Source organism: Acomys minous, assembly GCF_964271855.1.
Source record: "Acomys minous genome assembly, chromosome: 2".
Lineage (NCBI taxonomy): Eukaryota > Metazoa > Chordata > Mammalia > Rodentia > Muridae > Acomys > Acomys minous.
The window spans coordinates 135241992-135263968 of record NC_140484.1 but is presented as its reverse complement, the minus strand read 5'-3'; the positions used below and the strand labels follow the sequence as shown (position 1 = coordinate 135263968).

Sequence of the window (21977 nt, the reverse complement as noted above, 5' to 3'; positions counted from 1 at the left end):
AGCAACTAAAAATAGATCAAAAAGGCACCAAATAATCAAGTAATCCAATTTAAAGATGGGGTACAGAACTAAACAGAGAATTCTCAATAGAGGAATATAAAATGGCCAAGAAATACTTAACGAAATGCTCAATGCCCCTAGTCATCGGGGAAATGTAAAGCAAAATGACTCTGAGAATCCACTTTATACCTACAAAATGGCTAAGATCAAAAATTCAAATGACAGCACGTGCTGCCAAGGATGTGGAGAAAGGGGAAGACTCCTTCATTTCTGATGGTAGTGCAAACTTGTACAACCACTTTGGAAATCAATCTGGTACTTTCTCGGAAAATTTGGAATAGTTCTACCACAAGACCCAGCCATACCACTCCTAGGCATATACCTGAAAGATGTTCCACCATACAACAAGGACCTTTGCTCAACTATGTTCATAGCAGCTCTATTTGTAATAGACAGAATCTGGAAACAACCTAGATGTCTCTCAACTGAAGAATGGATAAAGAAACTGTGGTACATTTTCACAATGGAATACTACTCAGCTATTAAAAACAAGGAAATTTTGAAATTTGCAGGCAAATGGATGGAACTAGAAATCATCATCCTGAGTGACATAACCCAGACCCAGAAAGACAGATATGGTACATACTAACTTATAAGCAGACATTAGCCAAAAAGTACAGGATAACCAAACTACAATCAATACACAGACCTAATGAAACTAAATAACAAGGAGGACCCTGGGAAGAATGTTTAATTCTCTTTCAGCAGGACAAATAGAATAGACACCAGAAGATGTTGAAGAGAAGGAACACAAAGGGAGCTTACTATAGAGGTCTTCTGAAAGACTCCATCCCCAGGAGATCCAAGCCAAAGCTGAGACACACAGCCAAACTCCTGGGTGGAGCCCAGCACAGGGAGTCTTATGGAAGAGTTTGGGAATAGAAGCACCTGGAAGGGTCGGGAGCTCCAGAGGGAGACCAGTAGAACCAACAAGCCCATGAGGAGGAGGAGGAGGAGGAGGAGGAGGAGGAGGAGGAGGAGGAGGAGGAGGAGGAGGAGGAGGAAGAGGGGCATGCTACAGAGACTAATGCACCAACCAAGGACCATACATGGTGAGGACCTAGACCCTTGACTCAGATGCAGTAGATTTGGAACACAGCATCCTTGTGGGTTATGCTCCTTGAGGGGAGGATGGGCTACTTGTGACATGTACTCTGGCGCCCATATGTTGAACACTTCCCCCTGGCAGGATGCAGACAGTCCAGGTGAGACTTGATAGGCTGAATTCAGTTGTTAGGAAAGGAAGGCACCTCTTTCTTAGGACTAGGGGAAGAAAGGAGAGAGTATGAGGAAGGGGGGTAGGAAGGAAACAAGGAAGAGGGCTACAATCAGGATGTAAAATGAACAAATTAAAAATAAAAATCAATCAATAAATATGTACCACAAGACAGAATTAAACAATTGTTGAAGCCATTTGTTTCATTCAAAAATGTGTCTCTCTGTTTCTGTGTCTAATTGCCTGTATATATTCTATGTATGTATGTATGTATGTATGTATGTATGTATGTATATTTATATCTGTATGTTTACATATATGTGGATGAGTGGTGTCTTTGGGAGCACCCTTGTTTTGTCTCCTGATTGTATCTGGGCATCTATGTGTGAGACTCCTAAAAATCTGCTTGCTTTGTCTACCAAATGTGTGTATGTTTTTGCATGCTTCTAAGTTTAGTATGTTTAGTAAGTGCTAAGCAACCCAGAGTGTTTTATCAGCCTTCTTAATTAGGTCTCTAGCTTCTAACAAACTGCTGTTTCCTGCTAAGCCACCAAGACAAAAGTAACTAAGATTTTCCTTTTTCTTCTTAATTAAAATTTATTCAGATGACATCCTGGTTCGATCCTCCCTCCCTCCCTGTTCTGACCTATTTCCCTCCCCTAGACCCCTTACAGAAGGGAACCTCCTCCCTCATCATCTGACCACAGCCTATCAGGTCTACCTGGAGGTTTTTCCTTTTACAACCCCTCATCACCAACCACCTGGCTTAGTTGATTAAGATGCCTGCTGTTAAATAACCAACGTTCTCATCTAGAAGGCCACTGTGGTGGCAGAGAATCCAGAAGGCCTGATTAGATAGCTCTCTTCCTTGTGAGTTAAAGTATAAATAGCAAGACACCCAAGACTGGAACTTTAAAAGTTAAATTGTAGGTAACAAGGCTGCCAGCCTGAAAGATGAAGAGCTAACACATGCAGAGAAGCATGTGCTGCCACTGTGGCCCACCTCTGTCTACGCTGAATGCTGGAGCTGCCCTCTAGCACTTTACTACTTCACGTATGTGTGGCTTGCATAATGTGCATTCTCACCTCTAACTTCTTACCACACTTACTCATACTACTCTGCACAATCCTTTCTCTTATGTCCCAGTCTATTTGGCAATCTCTATAGTTAAATAATTTTTTTAAAAGGAATTGTCTATAAAGCTCTTAGCATTAGTAGAATTTATTTTGAGCTTAAAAACTTTCGGAGTACAAAATACTGCTTTAATAAGGTAAACCTGGACTGGATATAAGGAATATTAAATGTATGCTATCTACCCCATAGGTAAATTTTGTCTTAAAAAATAAAAAAAAATGAAAAATGATGAATTTTGTCAAAGGCTGGCTTTCAAACCAGGGTAAACTTAAGAGAGGAAATAGAATTGGAGAAAGAAGCCAAAAAGACGGTAGTTCCTGGCTATTTACAAAGCCACTAATTTGGGGATTTAAAAAGTAGAACAAAAATCTAGCATATCAATTAATTATAGTAGAAAATATAAAATAACATTAGGAAAGTTCAGTATTTAATAAAACCCTCCAAAATGAGATATCTTTTCAAACTTTTTTTTTTTTTTTTTTTTTGGTTTTTCAAGTCAGAGTTTCTCTGTGTAGCCTTGGCTGTCCAGGAACTTTCTCTATAGACCAGGCTGGCCTTGAACTCACAGAGATCCACCTGCCCTCTGCCTCCAAGTGTTGGGATTAAAGGCATATGTCACCACTGCCTGGCTTTCAAACATTATCGAGGTCATTTAAATTTTATCCTCTTTAGTTTTTAAAAGTGATTACAAAAGGAAATTATGAGGAAAATATAAATTATAAAACATTGAATCAAAACTAAAGAACAAAAACATTTTGATTAAGATATTATAACATAATAATGATGATAGCTCAAAGAATAAACCGAATAAGTTTCCATAAAATATGAAATACTATAAGAATTTTTAGAATGGATATGACTATCAACTAATAGAATAATCCATTGATTTTGGCCCAAAACCTTGAAAGATGATCCCTGCTCTACCAGAGGCTCAATTGGTGTAAGGAAGATAAACACTGCCCATCTCCTGTTAATATCCCTGGAACCACAACTAGCAGTGCCCCAAGGCACCCCCTTTCCTGGGCTTCATATCTCAGCACTCAACCTCTCCCTACAGAAGACTTCCACTCTACTGGAGGCCATGCCAGTACTCTGAACCCAGGAACCTAGAACCCTGAGGCGTCACTGGTAGTCAGACTGCCAAGGCTGAGCCTTTTCTGCTATGTTAATCCTACTGATCTATGGACATGGGAGATCTTTTCATTTTTTGATACATTCTTCAATATCCTTCTTCAAAGACTTGAAATTCTTGTCATACAGGTCTTCATTTGCTTGGTTAGAGTTACATCAAAATATTTTATATTATTTGTGACCATTGTCAATGGTGTTATTTCCTGGATTTCTTTCTCAGCCTTTTTATCATTTGTATATAGGAGGATTAAAGTTTTTTTTATTTTTCAGTAAATTTTGTATCCAGCCACTTTGCTGAAGGTGTTTATCAGCTCTAGTCCCATGGTAGAACTTTTGATCTCACTTTATATACTATTGCACCATCTGCAAATTGTGATACTTTGACTTTTCCTTTCCAATTTGTATCCCCTTGATCTTCTTCAGTTGTCTTATTACTCTAGCTAGAATTTCAAGTAATATATTAAATAGAGAGAAAGAGAGTGGGCAGTGATTTTAGTGGAATAGATTTAAATTTATCTCCATCTAATTTGATGTTGGCTGCTGGCTTTCTGTATATGGCCTTTATTATGTTTAGGTATGTGTTCTTTATCCCTGATCTCTCCAAGGCTTTTATCATGAAGGGGTGATAAACTTTATCAAAGGCTTTTCAGCATCTAATGAGCTGATAATGCATTTTTCTTTCATTTTGCTTATATGATGGATTACATAAACACATTTTCATATGCTGAACCACCCCTGCATTCTGTAATGAAACCTACTTGATCATGGTCGATTGTTGGATGATCGTTTTGATGTGTCCTTGTATTCAGTTTGTGAGTATTTTTGCATCAGTGCTCATGAAGGATAGTGATCTGTAGTTCTCAAATTTCTTTATTAAGGTACTCAGTGCTATGAATTTTCCTTTTAGCACGCTGCTTTTATTCTTTCCCATAAGTTTGGGTATGTTGTGCATCCATTTTCTCCATTTTCATTGAATTCTAGAAAGTATTTGATTTTTTTCTTACTTCTGCCTTAAACTGTGGTCATTCAGTACAGAGTAGTTCAGTTCACATAAATTGGTTGGGATTAAGTTTTTCTATTGTCATTGAAATCCAGTTTTAACCCATTGTCGTCTGATAAGATACAGGAAATTATTTCATTTTCTTGAATCTGGTGGAAGCGCAAACTTGTACAACCACTCTGGAAATCAATATGTGCCATGGACCGTCTCAGCCGGGTATAGGTCCTTGGGAAACGGAGTTCTCGAAGCATCAGTGGACAAAGATAAGCGAGGTGACAAACAGAGTCAAACACAGAGGAGTTTGGTCTGAGTGTATTTTGCAGGTAAGCAAGCTAGATTTTTATACACATTTTTCGAAATGGGGAGTATTTTTGTGGATAGATTTTTGTTTTGGTTTGGGTTTTTGTTTTCATGATTTAACCTCAACAGTTAGAATGAGTCAAGATGTACAAAAGGAGATAATATGAATGCAATTAACATGACTAATCAAAGTTGTGCATAAAAATTACTTACCAAGAAAGTGGGTCAGAGGAGAGAACATCCTATTGAGATTTTAGGCGAGAGTAGCATGGAAGAATGGGGAAATAGTAGGACCCACAGGGTCCTGGAAACCTACAAGAAGAACTTTATGACAGGCAGATCTGGGTCCTGGGGTCCTCCTCAAACTAAGGCACTAGCCAAGGAGAATATAGGCAGTAAACTTCGAACCCCTACCAAGACCTAGCCGACGAATATGATATTCTCCACCGTTGAGTGGAGAGTGAGATCTGACTCTCACACGAACTCTGGTGCCCCTTTTCTGACCAAGTCCCCTGGATGGGGAGGCCTAGCGGCACTCAGAGGAAGGATAGCAAGTTGCCAAGAAGAGACTCGATATTCTAAGAGCATATATAGGGGGAGGAGGTCTCCCTCAATCACAGACATAGGGGAGGGGAGAAGGGGGGAAGTGGGAGGGAGAGAAGAATGGGAGGAAACAGGAGAAGGACTACAATCAAGATGTAATATGAACAAATTAATAAAAAAAAAACAAAAAAAATTACCTAAGGAATTAGGGAAGAAGGAAGGAGGAAAGAAAGCAAAACAGGGTGGAAGGGGTAAAATGGAAGAAGGAAGAAAGGGAAGAAGGAAAGAAGGAAGGATGGAAGAGAGAGGAAATACCTTCTACTCCTTCTCAGTATCTGATTTGACTTCATGACATGGAACCCATACCTGAAACTGCTTGGATAACCAAGGAACTGAGACTAGATAGCTCAGAAACCTAGGGTAAAACTAAATACTACTGTTCTAAAACAACAACAGCAAAACAAAAAGTATCGATAAAATGACTTCTGATGACAAGTAGATGGGAACAAATATGGAGACCCACACCCAGACTTTATGCAGAGAATGAGACACCTTGGATCACTCGGCCCTAAAAGGGATATCTCCATCAAATCCCTATCCTCAAGGCTCAGGGAGCACTGCAGAAGAGGAGTTCATTTTCTGTTGGCCGTCTACTGCTGGACACGCGACCTGCCCTTAATAGTACTTTACTTCCCTAGTGAGAATCCCTTAGAGTTAACTAAATTTTCCTTTGCAACTCATTATCATTTGGAGATTGTTTCTGGTTTAGTGATCAGAGCATCTACTTCTCCTTTTTATTTCCAGGACCTCAAATTGGGCCGACCTGTGCAGGTCCTGTGCATGACGCCTCAGTCTCTTGTGAGTTCATAAGTGCATCAATCTTGTTGATTTAGAGAATCTTGCTTGTCTTGGTGCCCTCCACCTCCTCTGGCTCTTACACTCATTCAGCCTCCTCTGGTTCCCTTCAGAGAAGAGCAGGTGTCCCAGTGATATCAACAGAACACAGAGGGCATAACGAGATAAAATAACAATAGGCACAAACCCTCATATCAAGGCTGGATGAGGCAACTTGTGGGAGAAAAGGGGTCCAAAGAAAACTTTACAACTAAAAGGGATCAAAGAACAGCTCTGACTAATGTTGCGTGGTACTCTGGCTGATATCTGGGAGGAAAATACAGATGATAGAAACTAAGAAATACCCAAAAATATGCATGATTTACCTAATGAAGAATCAATCGTGGTTTATTAATAAGCAACAAATGCACCATACTAATGCAACATGTTAATAGTAGGAATAACTAGGTGACCTATCTCTGAGAACTGTAATTTTCTTCTATAAGTCTAAAGTTAAAGTTAGTTTTTGGGTTTTTTGCTGTTGTTGTTGTTTTATAGGGGATTTCTCTTTTATTTTTGAGAGGTTATTTGCTTGAAATCCCCTCTCTCTCTTGCCTCTAAACCTTCCTATATGCCCCTTTTCCACTCCAATGCACATCTTTTCAAATAATTTTATAGTAATTGTTATTGTCTGTGTGTATGTGTGTGTGTGTGTGTGTGTGTGTGTGTGTGTGTGTGTGTGTGTGTGTGTATCAACTCCTAAATATAACCTATTGAGCCAATATATTGTGACTTGCATGTACATGTTCAGGGCATTGAACAACCAATTGTGCTAGTCTCTGGCGAGGACTACCTCTCCCACTCCCAACTTTATTCAGTTGCTTTCAGTTCTTTGTGGAGGCTTGAGGCTTCATGGACTTTGTGCCATCCGGTTTAGCATGTTCATTGGTGTCATCCTTGTTCCAATGATGACTGAGGAGTCGTTTTGGTGAAATTTGATGAGTTTAACTTCCAATATTACTAGGAGACATAATATCACAGCATACTCATTGATCTTATGACTCTTACAATCTTCCTCTTCCACAAGGTTCCCTGAGTCTCAGGTGAAAGACTATTTTATAGATGTATCCATTGTATGTGGATAATGTTTATACAAATAGAACTGAAGTCAAAATGTGACTTATGGAACAAATAGATTCCAAGAAATATCATGGAGTTAAATTCCAATGGAGCCTGGGAGATGTGTGTAAATCAGATGACAACAGCTTAACGTGTTACAAAGGGAGATAAAGAAATCAAACCACTGAGAACCTTTGAACCATTAGGATAATTCTTCAAAGACATTTTGTGGACTGTGTGATTTAAAGCACAAAGCCTGCATGGGTCTGCACAAGGTCCTCTGAGTATGTGTTTTGGCTGTTAGCTTGGTGAAGTTCTAACAGTGGGGATGAATATATCTCTGGCTCGTTTGCCTGTAATTGAGACTTTTTTTCTACTACTGGGTTGCCCCTTGTCCAATCTCAATTTGAAGACTTTTGCCTTGTCTTATTGTATCTTGATTTGTCCTATTCAGAATTATCTCTTTAAAGCCTGCTTTTTTCTGAAGAAGAAACTGAGGGGGAGTGGGTCTAGGAGAGAGGAAAGGTGAAGGGATATCTAGGAGGAGTGGAGGGAGTGGAAACAGTGGTTGAGGTGTATAGTATGAGAGAATAATTTGTTTTCTAATTAATTAATTAAAAGTAGAAAATAGATACTTCTGTGGTTCATATCAGTTGATAACAAAGTCTTTCATAGCACCATATTGTAAAGATTCTTAGTATTTAAAATCTGTACACCCACCAATCCCACAAGACAAGAGAGTGCACCCAACACAAATGCATATGTGAAATTCTCAAATCAGAGAACTTAAAATATCTTGAGTATTCCAATGCAATGCCTACCAATGGAAATCCAGAAAAGATTAAGGCAATAGATGCAGTAGTATAGGGCTACTAAACAAATTCATCCCTCCATGCTTATGTCTTAGAGAACACACTTTAAGACAAAATGACTTAATGCCTGTTATACATAGCTGAGAAATATTCTGAGAAGCCTGGAAGAAAATATTTTTTTTTAATCTGGCTCTTGCAGTAATTATAGGCCAAAGAGGAAAACACTTTTAACATACTAGACTTAAAAACATCTGTATTCCTAATAAAGTTCACTAATTGGTCTCAAAATTATTTCCCCTTATACTTCAGAAACCATGTTATATTTCATTAACTCACCATTTTCATTTAGTAACACCCACTTTCTGTTGAAAATATTTTTCTAGCTTCAACAAAATCAAAATGTATACACAAAATATTTGTATACTATGGAAAGTAGTATGCGTATATTGTTTAAGTTTTAGGGTTTCTACAAGAGTTGTATTGAATATGAATATCTTCAGAAATCGAGGACTTTCAATTAAAAAGTAAATAAAGTCAAGTTTTAATTCCCTATGTTGAAAGTGAAAGATTTTCTGTCATTGAGGTTTGGATACAGTATCTTAAGGGTAATATCATTAAAAACACTTACATTTAAACATCTATGTAAATAAGAAATACAATATATAATAAAAGGAAAAGCAAAAAAAATGTTTACTAGTCCCTTTTTCTAAATTTTATGTTTCTTTAATTTCCTCAGGATTCTGTCACGAATTTGCTTGGTCTTCACACTGTAAACAATAGGGTTCATGAGAGGAGGAACCAGTAGATAGACATTGGCCATGAGTACGTGGACAATTGGGGATGCATTCTGCCCGTAGCGACGGATCATAGATAGCCCAATCATTGGTGTATAGAAAGTGAGTACAGCACAGATGTGAGAAATACAAGTGTTGAGGGCTTTCATCCTCTCTGCTTTGGAGGCTATTCTCAGTACAGTGGCCAAGATGAGGACATAGGATAGGAGGAGAAGCAAAGAATCCAATCCCATGGAAAAGATGACCACCATGAGGCCATAGATGCTGCTGACCCAGCGGCTAGATACGGTTGTCTTTATGAGGTCCTGGTGCAGGCAGAAGGGGTAGGAAAGTATATTGATAACCCGGTATTGAAGCCTCTTGAGGAGAAAGGAGGCTGGGAAGACGAGGGCTAAGGCTCTTCCAGCAATTGCCAAGCCAATTCCAATTATGACACTATTGGTTAGAATAGCCGCATAGCGCAGAGGTTCACGGATTGCTACGAAGCGATCAAAGGCCATTGCCAACAGCACAGCTGATTCAATGATTGAAAAAACATGAATGAAGTACATTTGGACAAGACAAGCATTAAAAGGGATCTCTCGGGCTTGGAACCAAAAAACACTGAACATGGTAGGGAAGGTTGTGGTAGAGAGACCCAGGTCAGTGAGTGCCAGCATAGATAAAAAGTAGTACATTGGCTGATGGAGGGATGCCTCACTTCTTATAATGAACAAGATGGTAATGTTACCTGCAATAGAAATGCCATAAACTAAAAAGATAGGGATGGAAATCAAGCCATATCTAGTTTCAAAGCCTGGGAAACCAGACAGAAGGAATCGAGGGTACAGAGATGAATCATTGATAACAGACATTGTGTTGGTAAAGGACCTTTAAATCTGCAATGAAAGAACATGGAAAATTAGGGTCAACCCCAGATCTCTAGGTATTTCAATTATTCCTCTGCTCATTGTGTTTAATCAGTTCTTATATTTTTTAATCAATTCATTAATCTATTATTTTATTTTATGGCATATTTATTAAGACTATAATAAAGGAAATCTGGCAGTGTTAAAATAGAAAGCTCTATAATAAATATATTACGTACTTAAAAGCTTGTTAATAGGGGCTAAATTAAATGTTAAATAACTCTTCAAATATAATTTCTTAAAATTCAGGGTGATATTTAAACATAGAGGGTACAAAGTAATAAAAAGGCAAAATCTCTTCTTAGTAACCTGAGCCTTGATACCCTATGAGCATATATAGACTCAGGAACAGTCATAGGGGAAGGGATTAAGGGGGAAATGGGAGGGAGGGAAGAATGGGAGGATACAAGGGATGGGATAACCACTGAGATGTAACAAGAATAAATTAATAAAAAAAGAAAAAATAAAGAAAAAGGCAAAAATCAAAACTGTGGATAAAGAGAGAATATTGTTTTATAAGTGTACGCAAATGCCATAGGATCAGAGCGGATCTTCATACAGGTGCTTAGATAAATTTAAGTAAAAATGGATAACAAATGTAAAAAATACAACTTGTGAGTTTACTCTTGCTGACTCAGAGAACTTGATAAAAAGCAATCAGCTTGAGAAGATTTATACACAAAGTAGAATTAGTGTAAAAATAATATAAATGTCTACAGAAAAAAGGCAGAGGAAGCTTTTAGTAAGTTACTGATATAATAAAATAGTAGGCGATGGTAATTTCTGGTAGTTGAGTTCTATGAGAGATAGAGAGTTGTAAAGTTACAGGAAGAGAACACAGAGATAGATAACACAGACCATCATGAAGTTTAGAAATCTAGAGCAGCTCACTTCTTTTATTAAATTTTGACACTTGTTAAAACAAACAGAATAAAAGACCTGCACAAAAATGTAGGTAAATAAGAGAACAAGATAAATCTAGTTAAGTTAGGATAAAGCATTAGATGTAAGTTCTGGGAGAAATTGGCATACTGTGCCAAATGAGGAATTTATAATGCCTCATATAAAAGGATGAAAAATACTTCACAAGAAAACAGGAAGGGAAATAAACATAGGAATGTGATGTCCAGATGTAAGAAGAATTAAGAGCTTCCTGATCAGCAGGCTGAGCAATCAATCACAGATTGGGTATAGTAGGAACCAAGCATATTCAGACTTTCGTATGCAGACGGCATTCTATGTTAAAAATTCTATGTCAGAAATAGACTAGTAATTGATAATGACCATGATTTAATCAACTGACAATTAATATACATCTTAGGTGCAATAGATTGATATGAGTCTATAGAAAGATAAGATAAAATAGTTAGAAAGATCTTCAAAAACCACAGAGACATACAGAATATGGCACTTAAAATATTATTATTATTTTAAAAATTCACGGACAATGAGACAGGTTAACTCCTGGCAATACCCAGCCTACCTCGAAGAGGATGATGAGCATCAAAGAATCTCCTTATGGAGATGGCTTCAAATGTGACAAATAAGACACTGGGCAAAATGTCCTCTTTTCTACCACAGATAGAGTTCTGTCTTTAAAAAGGGCAAGCTTGGATACAGGCAGAGTCTATGACCAAACTCAGCCAAGACAGGGTAAGCAAGTCCTCAATAGTTCCTACCTCACACATATGTATGTCATATATATTGGTCCAGAAGGCTGAAGGTGATGCTCCAACATTATATAGAGTTTTAGGTGACTGCTCAGGCAGCAAACTGTCTTTGTCATCTTCTCATTTGAAGCTACTAACTTTCATTCCCTGTTATACTCAAGTAATTTTTTTTATTCCTTCTAAAGTCTCTAATGGGGCTGAAGACCAGATAGTTTAGTTTTACAATGAAGCTTAGTTGTTTAGTGGTTAAGATGTTCTTAGGTCTAGAGAGATGATGTTGTAAATTGATAATAATAAGATATGACAGATACTAATTTGCTTTTAGAAATTTAAATGCACCAAGATAGGAAAGATGTTTTCTTCAAGGTTGCTAAATACAAGTAGCCAAAACACTAAGAATGTAACATGTATATAATTCTTGATTGTTTCATGGTTCTTCTTGTTGTAGGTAGTTTATTATATATATGTATAATAATATAAATATTTATGTAAAAAATTAAAAGTATTTAAGAAAGCAAAGAAACACTGAAAAAAATTCTACATCAAATGTCCTAAGCTCCATTTACCAAGCTTTACTCTTTTATCAACCCAATCATGCGGCAATTTTCCTTGACTAGTTTAACTATTTAACTGATTCAATACTGCTCTACAGAGGTAGCAGTTGTTTTCCATGGTGATGGTCCTTCCTTTTGAGATAGAAAAATTAAATAAAATGGAATAATTTATCTCCATATTATCTTTCACACAGTGATTTAAATGTTATAGTAACATTGCATCTTGTGAGATACTGTATACATTACCTTCACTTCCCTTCCTTTGATGTCATAAGTTTCTGGTCTCCTTCATCACTGAGTAATAAGAAGAATCTGTTTGGTAACCAACAGTATTTTCTTCTTTCTTTATACCCACCCTCAATATTATAGTTTTCTTCAGTCTCCTTCTCAAGGAGGCACACCAAGGCTCACCCCTTGGACAACTCTTTTACTCCTTAGACATATTTCTGATTTAGAATATCCAGTCTTGTCTCAGTATTGGTTATAGACATGAGCTGCTTTCAGTGCCTACTCCTCTAGAGTCAGGAAAAGTCAGATGGCAACATGATGATCTGTGTTATCTACTACTTCAACTATTTTAGACAGGTTACTAAACTTCTTTGAACGTAAAAAAATAAAGTACTAACTATACCACTTTATTAACATTTAAGATGTTTGAGCAAAATAAATGAAATGCTCCACACTGCATCTGATACTTAAGTAGTTTAATCTCAAGGGAAGAAAAATATTGATCAAGATGGTGGATGAGTCTTAACTTTAAATGTGGCGACCACAGACACTGACTCAGAGACACTGTGACCAGTAACTCTAGGCAGCATCATGTAGGATCCATAGGTGCTAATGATTTGTGTGGGCATGAGGTAGAAGACGTATTCAAAGCACCATCAGTACCACCCACTCACTCATGTTGATATTTTAATCTTTACTTAGTATTATACAATGTTTTTAGACCACAATGGTGTCAGCACTAAATTTTCATCATAGAAACTACATTCCCTCACCTCAAGGTTGTTTTCAGTAGTTTTTGAGGATAACAGTCTAACAGGGTTGGGAGAGCAGCTGTGTTATCCCCTTCACATATTCCAGAGCAGTAATTTCACATGATCTAAGGTCAGCAGAGACTTTCAACTTCCTTTCTTGTGCTAGAATCTTTAAATATAAAATGCAGCCATCTTATACCCACTGTTCTTACCTCAAAGCACAAGCACACCTGAGTCCTTCAGTGAAGACAGGCTTCCACCCTGACTCCTCAGACTGTTGGGGACTCTAGTCTGTCAGTCTGGGAGACTCTCTGTAGGTATCAAAAGCCACTAAAGATTGGAATAAGAGAAGATTAAGATGCACAGTATGTCTTAAGACATGCAGATTTTTTTTTGAAAACATAAATGCCTCGAGGCAGGGTTTAATGCTTTTGTCTAACTCTGGAGCCTACACTGGATATTTATTACCTTGGAAATATTTGACACTATCCAGTCAGGTGCTGCCTCAGTACCTTGCTTCTGCATTAATAACTCTGATTTTTCTGTCCCTCCTCTCTTTTATATTACCCCTGATGCATTGTTTTTCCTCAATAAAACCTCTGGGGATAATAATTGATGCCAAAGCTGTTTATCTTCCTCAAAAGCAGATGTTTGACATGCCAACCTAGTCTCTTAGATTTGGAAGCAACTAAGGAGTGTCCTAAGGATCATTTGATGGAGAAAAATCAATGGACTTTATTATATTCTTGAAACTTAGTCCTGAATACTATGTTAAATTCATTATTTCAAATATTTGACTAAGTATATAGCATGAGAGATTATTTCTATTGACCTTTTGAAGCAAACATAACCTGATATCCAAAGCTAGGAGACCATAATACACAAAAATAAACATGTAAGATCATTACACCCCATGAATTTATTATAAAATTTTTAAAAATCTTTATGAATATAATCTTCTTAAATATACAACTGCTTCTTTTGCATTTTATTCAGATATTTTGCTAAAATTATTGTTAATAATAGTACAAATTATCTTAAACTCAAAATTCAAGATAATTTTTCTTTGCATGAGTTAGTAAAATAAACTACAACCAACACCAATCCTAGTTGGAAAATACAATAGTAAAATAATCTCCCTATAAGTTAAAAAAGATATTATCTATATTCAGCTTTACAATCGGTGAAATTTTTTAAATATAAATAAATGAGAAAAATAAAAACACAGATGTTCAAAGGAAAATAACTTAATTATTATCCATAGGCAATACTAATGAACTACTTTTAAATGAAAAAAATCTTAATAAAAAGGCAGGAAAACCCATAAGTTAATTCATCAATATTAAGAATTTCTTAATGGCAGTACAAAGGAAATGAAACTTCAGCCATATTGTGTATTCTAGCATCAAAAATACAGAGAAAGGAGAAACTGATAAAGGATTAACCAGACATTTATATTACACCTTTTAATTTTGATATAAATTTAACACCATTTATAGAATTGAGCTACATTATGTTTACAGGCTAGATAATGTAATCTTGTAAGAATAATCTTGTAAGCTAAAACTTTATAGAAAATAAAACTCATAGAAAACACAAATACAGAAAATAGTTATGAATATATGAAGGTGAAGTGGTGCTGAGTTGCTGGGTTAATACTACCTATAGAAATACTAAATTCATGCAAATACAGAAGAATATACATTGGAGTAGTATACAGAGATCAAAATTAGATTCACACACATACAAATATTGCATGACACATCACTGAGATTCAGAATTTATGCTTAATTAAACAGTTGATTCTTGGCAAGCTATGCAGTCATATAAACTAGCCTTGACTTTATCTCATACTGCACAAAAGTAAATTACACATAATTGTATATTCAAATATGAAAAGTATGCCATAAACTTATAAAGAAGAATATGAATGACATCAGAACAAAGCATACAAACTACCTATATATCTCCTACTTCAGACATGTCATCCACGGCCTACATTACACAGTTTAATTCAGTGAACAATATTTTTTGCAAGCACCATAATGGTAAGCTTGGCCAATAGAGAGTGCTGAAGAGACAGTGTAGAAATTCTTCTGTATTTCTGCTTGACTTTGCTTCTATCATGCAGAGACCAAAAACAAGCATTGCACATATTCAGTGACATTTATCCCTCCAATTTTAACTTTAGGCTTTGGCCCACCTGTTTTTGAATCTGGCAATCACTTGGCATCTCAACCACAATCACTCTGCCACTAGAAGGCACATTTACAGCTTATTATTCCAAGTTGTCTCGTCCCTACTTTGAAAGTGTCAGTTTTCCTCTCTGCTGTTTCCCTGCTTGATAGTTCCTTCATCATGATCCTAAAGGTCGTTCTGAATGGCAAAAGGTCGAAGATCTATTCTCTACAGGACTGTTTTTTTGGTTGTTTGATTGGTTTTTTTGGTTGTGTGGTTTGGTTTGTTTCTTTCTTCTCAAAGTAATTAGTAAACTTTTCTGATATAAAGTGGGTAGAATTTAGTCCAAGCTATAATTTATTTTTCTTTGGACAATCAATCTCCTTTGGTACTAATGTACTATTTAAACTTATCTTTATTCCCCCTGACAATTAATCCCTGAAAGGTTAATAGTTAAGATATATAAAATATTTCCTAACTCTACAAAATTACTGTGTAGTTGCTGTCTTTATATTAGACCTCAAATAACATAATAGGCTGGTGTTTCTTTTCATTTCTCTTCCTTTCTTCCTTTCTTTTTCTCTCTTTGACTCTCTCTTTCTTTCTTTTTTTACTTCTTTCTTTTTGAGGCAGAGTTTCTCTGTGTAGCCCTGGTTGTCCTGGAACTTACTATGTAAAGCAGGCTTGCCTTGAACTCAAAGATTCACCTGCCTCTGCTTCCAAAGTGCTAGGATTAAAGGCATGCACCAACACTCCAGGCTTGGTTATTTCTTAAAGGGAACTACATGTAAAACAAATTTACATATTAACCTTATTTAGAATTAAGAAGTCAAAAATTATTTGTTGGTTTGCTTATTTATTTATTTATTTATTTATTTATTTATTTTAGGCAGCCTGTTTTGCCTGACCTAGTTTTATTTATTTTACCCCTGTGCTGGTGAGGTTATAGGCATGTGTGGCCATGCTAGGTTCTGAACTTAACTTCTCATGCTCACACAACAAGTAATTTAATTTAGTTCTATTTACTCTTTAGGTCATGTTTACTGTTGTTTTCATACCCACAGTATTTAAAGAAATAGGTACAACATACATATTTCATTTGTCCCAATATATTTGACTTGGATTACAGAATTAGAGCTAAAATTTACATTTGTGTTTTATGATTTGGGGAAGACCAGACACACAATGCTATGATAGTGTCAGTTAAAGTCTCATGCTCAAAAGGTGTACAGTTCAACCGAGATGGAAGTAAATATACGTAAAATAATAAAATATTACCCATGAAGGTCATCCTAGTGAAGATGACAAAGGAATAAATTATCCACAATAAAGTAATTGAAAACATCACACTAAAGACCTGTACAGAATTGTAAAAACAATGACTATATTCAAGTGAAATTGATTTCTCAATTTTCTATCATTGTTAACTAGATTATTTTTCATAAGGAAAGTTACTATAATATATTTATAATGTAAAAATTATCTAGTTTTTCAAAAACTGAATTTCCATTACATGTGCTTTCTATCATTAAATCTCATAATAATCTTAAGTACAAAAAAGGTCACAGTAATTATCACAATCTGGCCATGAGAACTTAAATGATGTAACAATTTAAAATTAACCACAACTGCATACTTAGGAGGTAAATGAATTAATTTATTCTAATATAGCCAGATATGACCCAAGAACTATAGCATATAGTTCCCGTATAATAAAACAAACACCTTTTCTAATATTTTCCAGGGTAAAAATCAGTGGATGTGAGTAACTTAAAACCTTCTACTTAACCTAAACTTGCGAAGAATTCCTAGACGAATTTGTTTTGTCCTCACACTGTAGACAACTGGGTTCAGCACTGGGGGGAGAAGCAGGTAGATGTCAGCCATGAGAACATGGACCGTGGGAGACAGATGTTTCCCAAAGCGATGGACCATTGACACACCAATAACTGGCACAAAGAAGATGAGCACCACACAGATATGGGAAACACAGGTGTTCAGAGCCTTTAGTCGCTCTTCGCGGGAAGCAATACTCAGCACTGCATTCAGAATAAGAGCATAAGAAATAAGAATGAAGACTGAATCCACACCTAGTGTAGCAATAACGACACACAGTCCGTACACGCTATTGATCCTGGCGTTGGAGCAGGACAACCTCAGAACGTCTTGGTGTAAGCAGAAGGCATGGGAAAGGGCATTTATGCGGCAATAGTGATAGCGTCTGAGCAGCAAAGGCGTAGGCAGGACAACTCCCATGCTTCGTAGCAAGCAGGCTATTCCAATCTTGCCAATCACCCTGTCGGTGAGGATGGTGGAATAGTGCAGTGGACGGCAAATTGCAACGAAACGGTCAAAGGCCATAGCCAGAAGGACTGAAGATTCCAGAAATGTGAACGTGTGGATGAAGAACAACTGAGCATAGCAAGCACTCGCCTGGATCTCTCGAACATCCAACCACAGCACAGTCAGCATTGTGGGAAGTGTGGACATAGACATTCCTAGGTCGGTCAGAGCCAAGATAGACAGGAAGTAGTACATGGGCTGATGGAGTGAAGGCTCTATCCAAATAACAGAGAGAATGGTTACGTTACCAATGAATGCTACCAAATACGCAAGGCAGAAAGGCACTGAGAGCCAAGAATGGGCATACTCCAGTCCGGGAAAGCCCTTCAGGATAAACATGGGCTCTGTAATATCACTGCTGTTCCAGGCAGGTATGGTGAGCATCAAGTGTCTTGAAAGATTCTTCTCTATTGCTCAGTCAAATATTGTATCAGGACAAACAAGGCAACCGGGACAAAAAAAATATGTATTTCCTTTGTGTTCACCTTGGAAGAAAGAAGGTATTGCCAGTGGATGTTATGTAAAAAAATATATTTTCTCAAATCGTGGAACATCAAAAGCATATGTCCCATAAATAGACAACTTGACAGATCTTCAGTGAAAACACTGGATAAATATGTGACACAGAAAAATACAGAAAGTTTTACTTTTTTAAAAAATAAAGATAGAAGTAGAGAAAAATCAGAGTAAAAGCATAAAGACTTTCATAAGCTTCCCTTGAAATCCTCTTGAGTAAATAAGTGATTGCTCTTAGACTGCAGCTAGGACTGACCTCATAACTTCAGCACAGCTGTCTTCAAATTGACCTCTATTTCGCATACCAGCATAACCCCATAAATCCTTCTGAGGGTGACTTTCTCTCTGTTCTCACATAAAGAAGGAACGCATTTAACACCATTGTTTCTTATGCTTCAAAAGAATGAAAGAGACTGTGTCCATGTGATGCTATTCATTTCCTGAGAGGGGAGCAGAGAGACAAAGAGAAAAAGAGGCAGAGAGACGGAGAGAGTCTGTAATGATCAAACCTAGGACATTGCATGTGCTAAGCAAGCAGCCTACCATGAGCTACATTTTCAAGCACCTCTGGTTTCTTGATTCTCTGTTTTCTCTTTCAGAACATTGTTTCTAACTTTTAACAGAGCACTCGATACAAACACTAAGTGGTACACTTGCACCTACTGTGAACACACAAGAACCCCAGAAACGTAGGAGCAGCTCAGGGTCCCTCTCATGTCTCCTGACAGATCTTGCCTCTGCCTCTGGTAAATGAGCACTCACCTAACGGGCAAACTGCTCCAAAGGAAGCTTGAACACTCTACAATCCTCTCCAACTGTTCAGCAGTGATGCTTTATTACCCTGGTTATTTCTTTAAAAGCGTATGTGATCATATTTCACTAAGAGTTCATATTTATTTTTAATTATTCCCTCTAAATCTATCATGTGACAACAAAGGGCTTACTTAGGTCATATAATCTGCACATCATAAGAGGATTTAAGGTACAGTCTAGCCACTCTCTCACGTGATGAAAATGTCTCTAGTTTTTGCAGAGTCAAGTTTTCCCTCATCCTCTGTGTTAGCTGTCACTAAGCCTGTGGCTTAGCTGAAGCAATGCCTACCTGCCAAGTGGAGCGTTTACTTTTCTATACTAACCAAAACATGATTTCTACTGAAATCTCTGATTTTATTAGTTTCCTCACTTAGAAAGTTTTGTTGTATTTCCTGTTTTACAATTGTGCTCATGAACACAATCTAGACATCAGCATCAATGTATATAACACACACAATAAATATGTAAATGTGCTTACATACAAGGCACACATGTACACAACACAGAGAGACAGAAAAGAGCGAGAGAGAGAGAGAGAGAGAGAGAGAGAGAGAGAGAGAGAGAGAGAGAGAGAGAAAGCTAGTGGTTTTTGGTATAATGGGAAAATTTCTTTTATTCCATGCCAATCTATGTGAATTTTTTGGCTTAAATACAAATCATATTTTCTTTAATCTTCAGGTATTTCTATGAAAAAAGTGGTTTATTATTTTGTAATTGCCTTGCCCCTGCTGTGAATCTCCTGTGTGCTTATATTAATGTTTGGAAATTTTTAATGCCGGCCTGTCCATATACTAAACTGAAGAATGTAACAGACAGGCATATCCTTTATATTTTTAAATAATTTCTGGGGCATGTATTTAAATCATACAGCATAGTACATACATATTTACATATGTATGTATTATCAGAGTATAGCAAACCTCTTCCATAGGTAACATCTTTGGCATGTGTATGCATATGGTAAGAGTGTGTAACATAGATTCTCCTACCAAATTTGTATAAATCAGTACATTACTTATTACAGTTCTCAGTTGTCCATTAGATTTCTATTCTTATGCAACTTTCAACCTTTGTCCTATTCCCATGCCATGTCCTTGGCTACCTGTATTAGCTGGTGTTCTACTGGTTGTAAGTTTAGTTTTGATTTACTTGCCAACCTTCTCTCAGTGTACCGTCTGTCATGGGTTTTACTAGTTCCTGGATCTCTCTGTTGCTGTACTTTGGGGCTCATTCTATTCTATTTGTAGGTCAATCCTTTTGTTCATTTTGGGGTTTGGGTAAAATTTAGTTACACTGAGATTGCAAATAATAGCAAAACACTGGAAAAGACTCATGTTACACCCTAACCTCATCACATCAGTAGGGAAAAACTACTGAGGACAACACGAACTTTTGCAGTCTTCTTATCATCACAGCTGTACTCCTCAAAAACTCCTTTCCAATGGCAAGTTTGTCTAAATTTTAAAGAAAGAAAGAAAGAAAGAAAAGAGTGGGACATTAAAATGTGTAACCCATTTCAAAACTGTCCACAAATTGACACCACTGCCATAATTATACATTTACTCTCTAGATTTTTGTCTCCGGAAGTATATATTAACACATAATATGCTTTAAAAAAGTCATACACCATGTCTTTGTAATTAAAAATCAACACTTACCTGAAGTGTATGCATAAGACAGCTGCATCATCAGGACATTTTATGAAGCCACGAATAGCCCATTTCCCAAATAGCTAAGGGTTGTGTTACTTCTCTCAGACTAAACTACCCTGCTATAGATAAAGTCATATATTCTTTGATTCTATTTCTGTGCCTTCCTTTTTGTTTTGTTGTTGTTGTTGTTGTTGTTGTTGTTTTGTTGTTGTTGTTTTTTTACTCTTCTGCTTCCTATTGCTCTTTTTATTTTGGTTTTATCTAATTTTATGTCTTTTCAGCTTATAATCCTGTCCTTCATTTCTTCTTTGCCTTTGTCTCTGCATTAGTCCTTGCACTTCTTTGGTTTTTATTGCTCATCTGAGAAGGGTTAAGTCTGTGCTAATTACAGATGCTCTTTGAGTCTGGGAATCTAAAGGCTTTTGTTATTCCTGTATCTCTATAAATATTCCTCATCTCTCCTGGGGTGCAACACTACGGATGGCTTTTTAAATGTACTAGATACCCAGCAGGGAAATGATGCACACAGCATCTGACCATCAGTTACAGCAGAGACCAGCAGTCCTTGAAATGCATCTTACTGCCATAGGTTCCTTTTCTATTTTTGAAACAAGGAAGCATATATTAACACATAATATGCTAAAAAAGTCATCCACCATGTATTTGTAATTAAAAATCAACACTTACCTGAAGTGTATGCATAAGACAGCTGCATCATCAGGACATTTTATGAAGCCACAAATAGTCCATTTCCCAAATAGCTAAGAGTTGTGTTATTTCTCTCAGACTAAACTACCCTGCTATAGATAAAGTCATATACTCTTTGATTCTATTTCTGTGCCTTCCTAGCAACCAATTTGGGAAAGTGATACCTTCTACAGAAGATTTTCTCTCAGGTATCAAAGCTCCAGATTGTCCTGGAGCTGGGTTTGATCTTGGCATAATAAACTCATCTTGTCTGGACTGTTGTGTATGCCTACAATTCATTGTTTATGACAAAAAAAGTTATTAGCGGTAACTAGTTGTCAGCCATTTCTGCTTTCTGAGATGAAAAGAGATCAATGGGATCCAAATGGGAAAGGAAGACATCAAAAAGTATCACTATTCACAGATGATATGATAGTACTCCTATAGCTGATAAACACTTCCATCAAAGTGGCCGGATACAATATTAATTAAAAAAATAATAGCCCTCTTGTATACAAATTACAAAGGGGCTGAGAAAGAAATTAGGGAAACTACACCCTTCACATTAGCCAAGAATAATATAGAGTATATTGGTATAACTCTAACGAAGCAAGTCAAATACCTACATGACCTTCAAGTCTCTAAAGAACTAAATTGAAGAAGATACCAGAAGATGGAGAGATCTCCCATGCTCATGGGTAGGTGGGATTAACATAGTAAAAATGGTCATCT

The 21977-nt window shown here is 36.8% G+C and overlaps 2 protein-coding genes across 2 annotated transcripts in view; one reads left to right on the top strand and one right to left on the bottom strand.

Annotated features, from left to right (window-relative positions):
• The window catches only part of LOC311578453 (uncharacterized protein), a gene marked incomplete at both ends in the record, with an annotated part of 31044 nt that overhangs the window by 2399 nt on the left and 6668 nt on the right, over nucleotides 1–21977 (top strand). The window lies entirely within an intron of this gene.
• LOC311580961 (olfactory receptor 51L1) lies at nucleotides 17005–17974 on the bottom strand (the record flags this gene model as incomplete). Its single annotated transcript, XM_084752802.1, has 1 exon — nucleotides 17005–17974. Exon 1 carries the CDS (start codon nucleotides 17959–17961, stop codon nucleotides 17005–17007), a length of 957 nt encoding a protein of 318 aa, XP_084608928.1. The 5' UTR covers nucleotides 17962–17974.